This window comes from Prunus avium, chromosome 8 (assembly GCF_965620075.1).
Source record: "Prunus avium chromosome 8, drPruAviu1.hap1.1, whole genome shotgun sequence".
NCBI classification, from domain to species: domain Eukaryota; kingdom Viridiplantae; phylum Streptophyta; class Magnoliopsida; order Rosales; family Rosaceae; genus Prunus; species Prunus avium.
The window spans coordinates 27,924,092-27,936,646 of record NC_142291.1 but is presented as its reverse complement, the minus strand read 5'-3'; the positions used below and the strand labels follow the sequence as shown (position 1 = coordinate 27,936,646).

The 12,555-nt window shown below is 37.5% G+C and overlaps 3 protein-coding genes and 1 non-coding gene across 4 annotated transcripts; 2 read left to right on the top strand and 2 right to left on the bottom strand.

Annotated features, from left to right (window-relative positions):
- Window positions 1-746: 746 nt before the first annotated feature.
- Window positions 747-5,027, top strand: LOC110770412 (transcription factor bHLH63). The gene is made up of 7 exons (XM_088245522.1): window positions 747-1,933; window positions 2,262-2,495; window positions 2,601-2,735; window positions 2,835-2,906; window positions 3,131-3,331; window positions 3,420-3,522; window positions 4,101-5,027. The coding sequence occupies exons 1-7, from the start codon at window positions 1,394-1,396 to the stop codon at window positions 4,136-4,138; spliced, it is 1,323 nt and encodes a 440-aa protein (XP_088101648.1). The 5' UTR covers window positions 747-1,393; the 3' UTR covers window positions 4,139-5,027.
- A 1,321-nt stretch (window positions 5,028-6,348) lies between these two features.
- Window positions 6,349-8,344, bottom strand: RD2 (Adenine nucleotide alpha hydrolases-like superfamily protein). Its single transcript, XM_021978792.2, has 5 exons — window positions 7,937-8,344; window positions 7,465-7,544; window positions 6,878-6,996; window positions 6,675-6,751; window positions 6,349-6,582 (listed from the first exon to the last, which is right to left on the bottom strand). The coding sequence occupies exons 1-5, from the start codon at window positions 8,157-8,159 to the stop codon at window positions 6,557-6,559; spliced, it is 525 nt and encodes a 174-aa protein (XP_021834484.1). The 5' UTR covers window positions 8,160-8,344; the 3' UTR covers window positions 6,349-6,556.
- A 1,466-nt stretch (window positions 8,345-9,810) lies between these two features.
- LOC148292460 (small nucleolar RNA U30) lies at window positions 9,811-9,897 on the bottom strand. The gene has a single exon (XR_015827273.1). It is a non-coding gene; the product is annotated as a small nucleolar RNA U30 (small nucleolar RNA).
- Window positions 9,898-11,302: 1,405 nt separating this feature from the next.
- Window positions 11,303-11,845, top strand: LOC148292459 (uncharacterized). The gene has a single exon (XM_088245832.1). It carries the CDS (start codon window positions 11,303-11,305, stop codon window positions 11,819-11,821), a length of 519 nt encoding a protein of 172 aa, XP_088101958.1. The 3' UTR covers window positions 11,822-11,845.
- Window positions 11,846-12,555: the final 710 nt, after the last annotated feature.

The window sequence follows — 12,555 nt, the reverse complement described above, 5'->3', positions numbered from 1 at the left end:
ACAAATGCCCTCTTTGGTTGGAGCGTTCAAACGGTATGGCCTGCACTTAACTTACGTACACCTGTAATTATCTCATTGGATGTAAAGTTTGTTTTCCCACACCCTACTCAATTGATAAGAGGAAATAAAGATAAAAATAAAAAGTAACATTCATCTTTATAGTAAATATATCATACTGTACATTTCGTAATTGATTTGATGTGTTTTATAATCTTGAGTACAAGTACTTTTGTACACTCAATCGTAATTGATTTTGCAGGCAAAGAGAATAAATTAACGTCTCAATCTTGATTTTGTGTTAACTACAAAATAAGGAAGTTGATTGATATCATATCATATCTTAAGTGGAACATTATTATTAATACATTATCTAAACTAATAGTCTTAGAATATAACAATGTCTTAATCATATTTATAAGTTATCCTTGTCATCGTGACACAACTCGACACTCACAAATAAATAGTGGGCGACTTTATTAAGAGTGAGATTATAATTACAATTTGTATGCAGACTAGTAGATCAGTAGTTTCAGTTTAGAAATCTCATGACACATTTTTTTTGATTGAAAGACTCATGACATCCTGATAGTATGTGTAAGTAAGAAATCCCATCCCCGCTTGTAGTTTAAACTCTCGTTTTCATTTTAAAAAAACATAATAAGTATAACAATTTGCATGCAGTCGCCGTCATCATGCAGAATTAGCAAAAGCAGCAAAACCCCGTTCCGTCCGAGCCACCGTTCTCCGTTTTGGTCAGGACACGACCACGTGGCGGTCATGTCAAACATGGCCCACAACCCACGGCCTCTGCTCATGTGGATACATTCGATGGCTCTCTGCCCCATTTGCTTCATCCCTCTCCGCCTCCATCTCTCTCTCTCCTCTATCATCATCATCTTAAATCTCTCTTTCTCTCTCTAATAATTCCGGCTATTTCTTATTTCTTTGTCAGATTCCGGCCAAACCCTTTTCTTTCTCTTTATATATACCTAACCCCCCTGCCCTTCATTTTTAGGACCCTCTCTCTCTCTCTCTCTCTCTCTCTCTCTCTCTCTCTCTCTCGCAGAGTCTCACACACACACACACACTCCAACGGCTCCAATACCATCATCTACCAGCTCCCATTATACCCATTTACCAAATTTGCATAATTCGAAGTACTTTATGATCAAATCGCAGTACGTACTTTGCTTACAAAAACCCCTCAACGTGTTGCGCATGAGCCCTAATCCCTAACCAATCTCACCACATTTTCGAAAACTAATCACTACCCACTATTCTTCACACCCGGCAAAATTCATTTTCCCTTCCAATTTCTGTGTTCGTCTCTCTAAAATTTCCAATTTTTCGACGGTGGGTGGCCAAAATCTGCTTGTGTGTTTTTGTCTGTGTCATGAACAGAGCGTTGCCGGAGATGCTGAACTGTATGAACGCCCCAGGCACCTTCCTCGCCGGGAACTGTACGGACATGACTGTGCTCGAGCGGCAGAGGGCTCGGATGAAGTGGCACCAGCATGAGCATAATGATCCAATTCAGCTGCATCAGCAGCAGCAAGGGTACAATTTTAGCGGGAACGAGCTTAATGGAGTATTCTCTGTTCCGATTCCGGCGGGTCAGGGTCAGGCTCAGGGCTTCATAGGTTTGGTGTGCGGTGACTCGGAGGTGAAACCCGACCCGTGTTCGGAAAACAGATGGGCTGAATTGGGTTATGGGTCTTGTGGGTTGGTCGTGAACAATAATGGCGCAGCAGGGTTTGAGGAGATGATTAATGGTCACAATAATAATAGTAATATTTCCAGGACTTTTAGCTGCCCACCTACTGTGGCCGCTGAGAAAAAGTCCAACGACGCCGTTTTGTCTCAGAAGATTAACTCGCCGGCCGGGAAGGAAAGCTTTAAGAAGAGGAAGGCTGATAAAGTGCAGAGCAGTAAGGTGTGCCTCTATGTACTCATTTTTCTTGGAAAAAAAAAAAATGCTCATTTTTCTGAATTTTGCTTTTTAATTTTTTTAAAAAAGGAAAAATTATATTGGTCTCTGTAGTTTTGACTCTGTTTCATCTTTGGTGTTATAATTTACTTTCTATTCAACATGAAGAATATAAATTTTTTGTTTCTTGACTTCTCTGTTTGTCTGCTTTAATTTGTTTCTTGACTTCTCTGTTTCTCTGTTTGTGTTTAAATTGAAAAGTTTTCGGGGTTTTAACTTTTTGGCAGTTTTGAGAAATTGGCTGATGCATATATTCTGTTTTTGGGATTTCTAGGCTGTAGCTGCAGAAGATGATAGCACAGAGAAAAGGATGAAAGGGTGTGCAGAGGAGGGAGACTCCAAGATCACAGAGCAAACCAGCACCAAGAACAACACAAACAACGACAGAGAATCTTCTGGTGATACCTCAAAAGACAATTCAAAAGCTTCTGAGGTTCAAAAGCCTGATTACATTCATGTACGGGCACGGCGAGGTCAGGCCACTGATAGCCACAGCTTGGCTGAGAGGGTGAGTAGGACTAGTGGGGTTTCAGATTTATATAAATCTTTTTCTCTTCATTTGCAGATCCTTTTGTTCAATTGTTTATGCCAATGTTTGATTGTGATCATTCAGGTGAGGAGGGAAAAAATCAGTGAAAGAATGAAGTATCTGCAAGATTTAGTACCAGGGTGCAACAAGATCACTGGCAAGGCTGGCATGCTCGACGAAATCATCAATTATGTTCAATCTCTTCAACGACAAGTAGAGGTGACATAACATTTGATCTTTTCCCATGATTGAGTTCAAATACTTTGAAATCTTTTTGCTGTTCTGTATTATTAAACGGATCCTCTTCATAATTAACAGTTCCTGTCTATGAAACTAGCTGCTGTTAATCCGCGGCTTGACTTCAACATTGACGATTTGTTTGCGAAAGAGGTCAGGAAACTTTAACGTACTATAAGATCAATAAGTTCTCAAAGACTTTGAGTTTGTTTTACTTGTCAAAAAGTATTGGCAAAGAGAACAAGATTGATTGAATGGCTTATCACAAAAGTGTTTCTAGCAAAATTTATGTTCCTTTGCTTGAGAATTAAAGAAAGACTTTGTTTGTTCAAAACTTCTGTTACTTATAACTCTTCATTTTGCCTCAAAATCAACAGATGTTTCCTGCGTGCGCGGCCAATTTTGGGATGTCATCAGACATGACCAATTCTGCATTTGTGCAGTTTAATCCAGCACAGCAAATGGTTTCATCTTGTGGCTTGGATATGGGGATAAATTCCTCCGATTTGGCGCTTCGAAGAACCATCAGTGCTCCTGTATCGATCCCCGAAACATTTCTCGACACATCCTGCTTCACTGTAATGTCTCCACACTCATGTATACACCTATTTTAGACACTATAAATTTAGCAATGTTTTGACAGTAGATCTTATATGGCCCCTGCAGCAAGCCCCTCCTACTGCAATTTGGGATGCTGATTTACAAAACCTTTTCAATGTGGAATTCCATCAAGGAAGAACAACACCCTTTCAATCGCAACCATTTACAGGTAGATAGAACTAATCTTTCTTCCTACATTCCCATACCATTCCCCATGACTCCATGTTTGTATGATAAAGAATCATTAGGTTTAGGCTACCTCTGAATCTGATAGAGACCACACAGACCCCACAAAATGTCTAATGATTTTGCTCAGGAATTTAGTATGTCCTTTCTAATTGGACTAAATTAAAGTTTTCTAAATGAATGGTTATCTCCTTTTCCCACCTAAATCAAGGAGAGATTTCCTTGTTTTCTTTATATGATTATGATCTTGCCTCAGCATTTTGGATAGAAAGGGGGAGCAGTTAAAGGTGTGGAGCAATTTTGAGTCTGTAAACCACATAATAGCTATCATCTGTCAGTAATGGTAATGGTGTATATCCATTATGTGAAGTCTTACTCAGGATGAAGTGGTCCCCATTTTAGAAAGTTTTAGGCTGCAATTCACTCAAACCAATAATGATGATGCTTTTGATTGTTCAATCATATTTTTCTGTTGTATTTGGAGACGGTAAAAAAAGAAAGGAAAAAAAAAGTTATTGCTAAAGTTGACTCTAAGATTCCTCCTATCAATTTTTTTTGCAGGGTCTATTGAAGCTAGCAATTTAAAGATGGAGATGTGAATCAAACATCATTCATTTGATTACTGAAAGAGTTTACTTGATGCCTCTGATCCTGATTATTTTTTCTTATCTAAGTACATAACATATTTATATATATATATATATATGTTTGTATGTATACCTGCAACATAGTATGAATAAAATACGAAGACCTTCCATTGTCAACAAATCTTACCATCATCACCATAGCACCAACCTATTAACAGGGAACCGAATTGGAAGCCCTAAAATAAGGTTGATGGAAAAAAGAAAATGGAACCAAGCATTATGGTTGAAATCAACTTTAAGCCAATAAAGGGTAATTAGGGTTCCCTGCAATTTCCACACTACTACTACTACAAAAAAGGTCATAGACGACGGATATTTACCATTGTCGAGATTGACAAAATACCGTCGTCTATGCTACCGAGGACTATTGTACCCGTTTAAAGACGAGGGTGTGTAACCGTCATCTGCCACAATTCAAGAACCTTTTACAAGATAAATTGTCCCCATCCCAATTTGAAGTGAAAGACAAATCAAGCTGTCATGGGTATGCAGAAATTGCCGTATCATACTTGTAATTGATGGGAGAATGCAAGTTGACCCTCTGATGGATGAAGGTTCAGAGACAAGTTCAAGCAAGCACTACATGAGGGCAGTGGCCATGAGCCTACCTGTGGACCAACCCAGCTCCCTTTTGAGAAGAAGAAGAATAATAATATTTGTTGATAGAGACCCTGATAATTATGCAGAGAAAGAGTGATGATGAATAGGGTGTGACCAAAATTTAGCAATTTGGCAAAGAAACAGGACAAAATTGCTTATCCATTCCTACTATATTCAATTGGTTAGAGTTGTTTTCATGTGCCTAGTGTAAATAATAAGGCAACTTCCTCAGAGCCCTTTACATCAAGTATTTTGAATTATCATTGTCAAAAATCTAAGGGTGAGATGTTACTTGATATTGTAATTAAAAGAAGGAAAAAGTGTTGATGGGTTTTCAAGAATTATAATTTGTTTAAAGTGAGGGAAAGCAACTTGTCACAAATTTTTTTTTTTTTTTTTTTTTTTTGGGGTGTGTGTGTGTGGAGAATCGAATGTATTTGGAAAAACATTGTGTAGCATTATCCCTTCTCATGTGGCTGATTCAGAAAGTTTGGGCATGGGATTAAATGGTTAAAACTTGATTTGATTGAGTTGGTATTATAGAAACGGATTGTAAAATGAGGCCCATACACACATGACCTAAAGATATGTCCTAAAGGCCCTAATTTAGATTATCACTCTGTCTATATACCCAATTCAGTTGGTCAATGTAAAATATTCGCACGATGATGAATGGTGATAATTTAGACATTGAATTTATTTGGTATTCAATCTGAACGCGATAATGAATTCACAGAAACATGAAAGTTGAAACGGCCATTGCCAAAAAAGATGCATGACAAGAAATTCAAGAATCGACCAATGAAAAATAATAGTGAGAAGGGGTGTGGTCAGTGGACCTGGCCGCATCCAGAGAAATAATCTCTTTCATTTTCTTTGCTCCACTTGATGGTGAGAGACGATTGATTTTGCCTCTTCCTTTTCTTGGGTCCACTTCAACTTGTGTGAAAATTTTCCCTTCCAAGGAATAAAAGCTAAAACCCAAAACCTACAAAGATTCTTTCCGCAGAAATTGGTGCAACTCTAAAAATTTGTTTGGAGGTAGCCAGAGCTCCTAAGTTTGTGTCTTTTTCTTGCTAAAAGAATCCAAAATGGTTACCAGACGACCCTAACAATTTATGGCTAGGTTTTGACGGGTGGCTAAGGATTACAAACTGTGAACCCTGAACAAGCTGGTGGAAGAAATATCCTGCTCAAGGATGAAAATATCAGCCGTTACGCTATATTGGCCAATGTCGATATTTCTAGGTATCGACATAGGGGTAAGCCTATTTCTTAACTAAATAAATCATTCAATACTCTAACACACATACACACATTGCAAACTCAAAACTACAAGAATATAAGAGAGGCCATCTTTGGAAGTTTTTTTTATTTGGTTAAGAACTCTTGTTGAGAGTTGAAAGGTCCAAGTGAAAGTTCAGAATATAGAGTCTATAGACTGATAAAGGAGCTATGCATTATGACCAATTCATCCACATAACCTTACTCACATTGTTCCATCAATTGAGATTAACAAATCAGCAATGAGGCAAAACTTGGGCAAAACTCAAGTAATCAGATATCTTAATCAACACCTGCAGCTTAGCATATACTATGAATTTTGAAAATTTCATCCACATAAAGTATTAATGGTGAGACTTGGCCAATTGATTCTCATAACCCCTCCAAGTTCGAATTACTACATACACAAGCTACTAAAGTACTAATAGAAATTGCACAACATTAATCAGGACAGAACTGTTCTATACATACCATGAGTTCCACTAGCTAGATCAACGACTCGTCTCCAGCTTCTGCCAATTCAAGAAACAGATATTACATGTTTCAATTCTCTAAATCCAATGAAGCTCAAGGTGCCAATCATATATAAGATGGGAAGTTATACCTTTCCCTGGAACGATTACAACAGGAGCTGATTTACAGTTGTGCATGCAATACTCGCTGACACTTCCCTGTAGTACACTGCAGAAATCCCACAATAAATGTGAGTAAGTGATCTGCGTTTGAGAGAGAGAGAGAGGGACCTTTGAATGAAATAGTTGAAATAAATGGGAGGAAATGGGAAGGCCGAGAAAGAGAGAGAGAGACCTTTGAATGAAGCCCCTGCCTCTGGTACCCAGGATAACAGCTGCAGGCTTTACACGCTCTGCTTCCTTGCAAATTACCTTACCTGGATCTCCTTGCACAATTCGTGCAATCGTCCTCACCTATTCCCATAGAGATTGTTCAAAATTTAAACATAAAACGATCGAAGGAAAGTAAATCATCTGAAGTTGGTTATCATGAATTTGTGTGTAATATATTCTACCACACAACTCCCATTCACGAGATTTGAACTAAAGAATTCCTCAAACAAAGGTGGAGACTAAATTCTACTAAAGCAAATGGTCATTGACTACGTTGGGGTTATCCAAAAAATATTGCAGTAAATTAAGCTTATGCATTAGAATGACATATTATATACCAAGTGCAGGCAAACCATGGAACTAATTCAATGCTGCAAATGACTGCACAAGGTGCCAAGTTTACTTGATGATCAAAAGTTGTATAAATGTGATTTCATGTGCAGGTTATGACCTAAATTACATCATCCACAACTGATATAAAATTAGACATGGCTAATAATGTTCCAAACACAAGTTAATGCCTCAAGTGCAAACGTTAATTATACTCACCATGGCAACTTCAAATGCCTCAATTGCAAGCTTCTGCATCAGGACCTGGCTCGCATCGTAAACAATCTCGTTGTTCACACCTAAGTACGAAAATAAGAAGAGATTTGCTTAGGCTAATCACTTACACGCTACATGAGAAAATCAAACATGAGCCCCACTGTGAGACTCACATGCATCTACGTTTAGACAAAAACAAACCATAAACTGGGGCACGTCTTACGGGGACCTCACCTCACGGTTGAGTGTGACCCCGAAAAGAGAGTCCCACTCCACGAGGTCCCCATGGGACTTGCCCCACCGAAAGAACTTCTCCTATGAATGACAATAGCATGTGACAAAGATGATACCAAAAAAAAACCACAAAATCTAAACCAAAATTCTGAGATTAAAATTCATAAGGATACTAAAAAAGAAAACAGAAAACACAGAGCAAGATCAAAAAACACGTAAGTGAATGAATGAATGAATTAACTGGAAACCGCATGAATAAGATGGATGGTATCAGCAAGCCTGCAAAAGTGAATAAGGGCCCAATCGAAAGCGTGCTTGCTGTTGGGCCCATGATCCACAGCTATGACTATGTCACGGCCACGCCTTCTCTCCACCGTCTCCCTCTCAAGCTCTGGGATCGACGCCAGGTTCACTTCTCTCCAGCTGTAAACTTCTTCGTCTTCCTTCACCACCTCCAATGACATCACAAACTGTATTTCAAATTCAAATTTCAAACAAGAGAAAGACTAATTTTCAGTGATCTGGGTTTCTGAGGATTTTCAGATTGGTGTAGGTTTTGATTGTTTTGGGAGCCTTTGAGGAGTTGGTGGTCGATGAGCCGCGATTTTGGTGCCAGCTGATAGCAGACTGTATGTGTGGGTTCCATTTCTTTGCTTGCGTAGTTGGATTGTGTACGTGCACTTCACTTCATTTTCTTTGCTCCTTTTTCTCATTTCGGTCCAATTTCTTGGCCCGCATTTTTTTTCTCTTTGACTAACTTCCCACTTGCAAACTTGGGATAGGCCATTTGCAAACGTGAGTGAATTCGTTTCCTCACACTAAGTTTAAATTCCGTTTAGTATAAAATTAGATTAATGTAGTGTAGTTTAGATATTATCGCTTATTAAATTTTAAATTTATTTTAAAATTAAAAAAGATAATGGGTAGTTGTGTTTCATAATAATAGAATTCATTATCTGATTTTTCTTTTAAGTTTAATTTTTTTAATATGAAAAAGTGTAAATTTACTCTCATTTAATTAATAACTAGCCTCTTTGCACGCTCTTTTGCGCCTGCGAGAGGGTTTTTAAAATAAAAAAAAATTATTTTAGAACTAAAAAAGATAATGTGTAGTTGTGTTCCATAAAAAGAGGATCTATTATCTATTTTTTTTTTTTAATTTTAAATGTTTTTAATATAAAAAAGTGTGAATTTACCATGTTATCCTCATTTAATTAATAATTTCAATTCTTAATATTTGCATTAACCAAGGGCAATTTATAGTATTTTGAATGTTTCACCATTCTCTGCCTTTTGCTTTATATATATAGATTTCAATTCTTAATGTTTGTATTAACCAAGAGCATTTTTTGATATTTTGAATGTTTCATCATTTTCTGCCTTTTGCTTTATATATAGATATTAAAAAAATAATAATAATAACTCTCTACTAGTACTAGGACTGATTTTCAAACGTGGATATTGAAATAAGGGGATTTCAATTCCAATACAAAAAATTTATGAATGAAAATTATATTCCAATTTCGTTCGAAAAAATTGATGACATTCAGATGGCTTTTAATGAATTTGGGTTCGAAAAAATTGTAAATAGAATGTTAGCTTTCTATCACCCTCGCCCATAATGGTTGAACTCCAAAAAATGGGTTTAGGTTTGGTGCCAATGAGCAACCCAAAACCTCCATCCAACCCACAGAATAAGCCATGAATATTTTGAGGCTTTGCTCCACTAAGCTTGTCGGCGACGGCGTTGCTAGAATTGCAGGGATGCACGTTGCACGTGTTCTTCATGGTTAGCGATTAGAAGCTCGTATCAGTGAAAGAAGTGAAACCCAATTACATCTTTCTCATAGAAAGACTTCCATTAGCATGACAATTGATTAAATTCTAGATTAACTCTTCTTGAAGATTAAATTCTGTTTAATCATCGAAATGCCCTTATGATTTCTGCTTGCCCCAATTGGGTTTTCACCCAGAAAAAATAAACACAAATAAAAAAACGAAAAAAATAAAATAAAAGAAAGTAGGGAAGTTTGAGCTCAGAGGCAAAACTGAAACTTGAAAAAAATCTCCAGATAAAAAGAAAATGAACAGAAAGCATAAAATGAAGGAAAGGGTGCTCAGAAAGATTATGAATGGATGAGATAGTTTCTCCTCATATCAATATCAGATTAACGAGATTATAAATTTCTCATCATCATCGCACCTGCCTTCCCCAACATTAAACAAAACTATACAATTACAGAGACGCACACAAGCACAGAGATTAGGGTTTGTGGTCACTTGGACAGAGCAGGAGAGGGAGGAGAGGAAGAAGAAGAGGGGTAGGCTGCAGGATTAGGTTTTACGTATTTATAGCCAAGAGAAAGAGGGAACAATGCCCTTCCATCGGGGCCCAACTACGATTTTTAGAATCCAAAGGCCCAACAAGGAATTGGAAATATGACCAATCTTTCAATTCTTGATTTCTTTTGGGCCTAATTCACCTGGACTGCTTTTACCAACAAAGGCTGATGATGATGTTCAAGCCTCATTTCTCGTTATGGCCCAATGAGACTGTAACGAGGGGTTACAATAAGGGGTTCCTTATATTCATCTGAAATTCGAAGCTCGATCAACATTAGGGGTGGGCATTCAAACCGGCAAACCGGAAATTTGAGCCGAACCGCACCGAACCAAACCGGAAAAAAATCGAGTTGACCAAAAAGTCAAAAACCGATCAAAAACCGAACCGAACTAGTTTGGACTGGTTTTGGTTCTGGTTCTATGTCTTCAAAAACCGGACCGAGCCGAACCAAATCGGCCAAATTAAAATATATATAATTTCAATATTTATTTATATTCAATGCTATATTTTTAATCTCATAACTAATATTTATCCAAATTTAATTTCAAAATATCTCTCTTTTCTAGCTTTAATATTTATTTTTATATGAAATTGAATAATTTGTTAATTTTCAAGTAAAAATAAATAAATTTTCAATTGAAAATTGTATTAAAAAATAATTTTTATAATCTGGTGCAAATCGAACCGAACTGAAATTGGATTGGAACTGGTTCAACCTGAATCGAATAGTTTTTGAATTTTTTTTATTAAAACCAAACCGAACCAAATCGGATAAATAGTACCGGATCGGTTTTAATTTGAGGCAAAAACCAGTCCAAATCGAACCATGCCCACCCGTACAATATATATTTGAAATCTCGACGGTACAAGGGAAGGGAAAATAGTTGTATTTGAACTAGTCTTGATCCACTTGAAGCCAAATTTTCAGACTGATGAGCACTCACCTTATAGGTTAATCTGTTATTGTTTCTAAGTATTGTGCATGCATCACTAGACACAATTGTTTCTTTCTTTTTTCTTTAACTTAATTGTCCTAAATTATTGGCTTAATTTATAGAAATGAATGAGAATTTGATTTATGGTCTATTGTTGCATACATAGTAAACGGCATATATTTTTGGCAATTGAATCTTCATAATCTCCATTTATTTATTTATGCCCTTACAAAATCTCTGCACGAGATGATGTGATTTTGTTTCCTCCATGGACTCGGACCGTATTTTTATTCTATTAAAGTTTTTGAAAAATACAGTAGAATTTAGCATGAGTCGTAGGAATGAAGCTAAGAGCATTCGGAGTACTACTACCCAAAGGAGTGAAAGGATCAAGAGAGAATATCCACCAACAATACCATTGCTTGCACAGACTGGGAACTTGCGAGGTCGTATGCCCTGGATTTTGACCAAGCATTATGATCACTCTAATGGAAGGCTTGTCCTTAAAGGAGAGAGAGTGAAGCACCATGAGGTCTTTGAAGTCCACCGGGAGGACGGTCGCCTTATTTTGAACCTTGTACCTCTGGACAATGCCCTAGCATGTTTTGACAATGCTCTAACATGTTGTGATGAAGAAAATGAAGAAGAGCTTGAAATGGACGAAGACCTCCAATCCGTCGATGAAGAAAACGGAGATGATGAATATGATCAGAACAAGGTGAATGATATGGTGGAGTTTGGTTCAACTTCATTTTGTGATGTTGCTCAAAATATCCATGAGCACCCGCAGAGTTGCTTAGGCCACCCTGCTTTCGCTCCTCTTCGTCCAATGACCCCTCTCATGTAAGCTTTGGGTGTTGTAAGCAATAATAGGTGCCTGGAGTTAGCAGTATATGTAGTCACAAAGAGCATATTAGTACACAGTAGCTATGAAAACTTTCAATTATATATGATGCTATGTATGTAACCCAAGTAGAGGAAAACTTACGTGCAAAGCTTTCCCTCCAAAATTAAACTTAAAATTAAAAGCGTAGCATCTTTTGCTATTTGTTTGTTCTTTTTTTTTCTTTTCTTTTCAAATTATAGAATATTTAAAGATATACTTTACCATGAGCCAATGCATTCATAACAAAGATTGTTAGTGCTAAAACTGGATGGGTAGTAATTAGACCAACTTAAAGATGAGGTGGATGTTGAAGGTGAGGACTCTCAGTATGTAAGAACATTCGATAAATAAATGGACATGCATACAGAAGACAAATGTACGTGGTTCACCCGAATAATGGGCTACGTCCACAGAGAAGTATGTTCTCATTATGATAATGTGTGTATACATTGTACATAGGGTTAGACCCGAGGGGAAGAGGAAGAATACCGAAGGCCGAAGGCTGATGGCCGAAGGCTGAAGATCTGGCTGATGGCCGATGATTCGTGGGCTTGTAAATGGGCTCATGGGTAAGCCCATGAGGCCCTAGTAGCCTGCCCAACCTCTTTCTTCCTCTCCCTCTTTTGAAGGAGATGGGTCTTCTTTTATAGGGAAGGGAGAGTCCCCTCTCCTTGTGTTTTGTCGATGTGGGACTC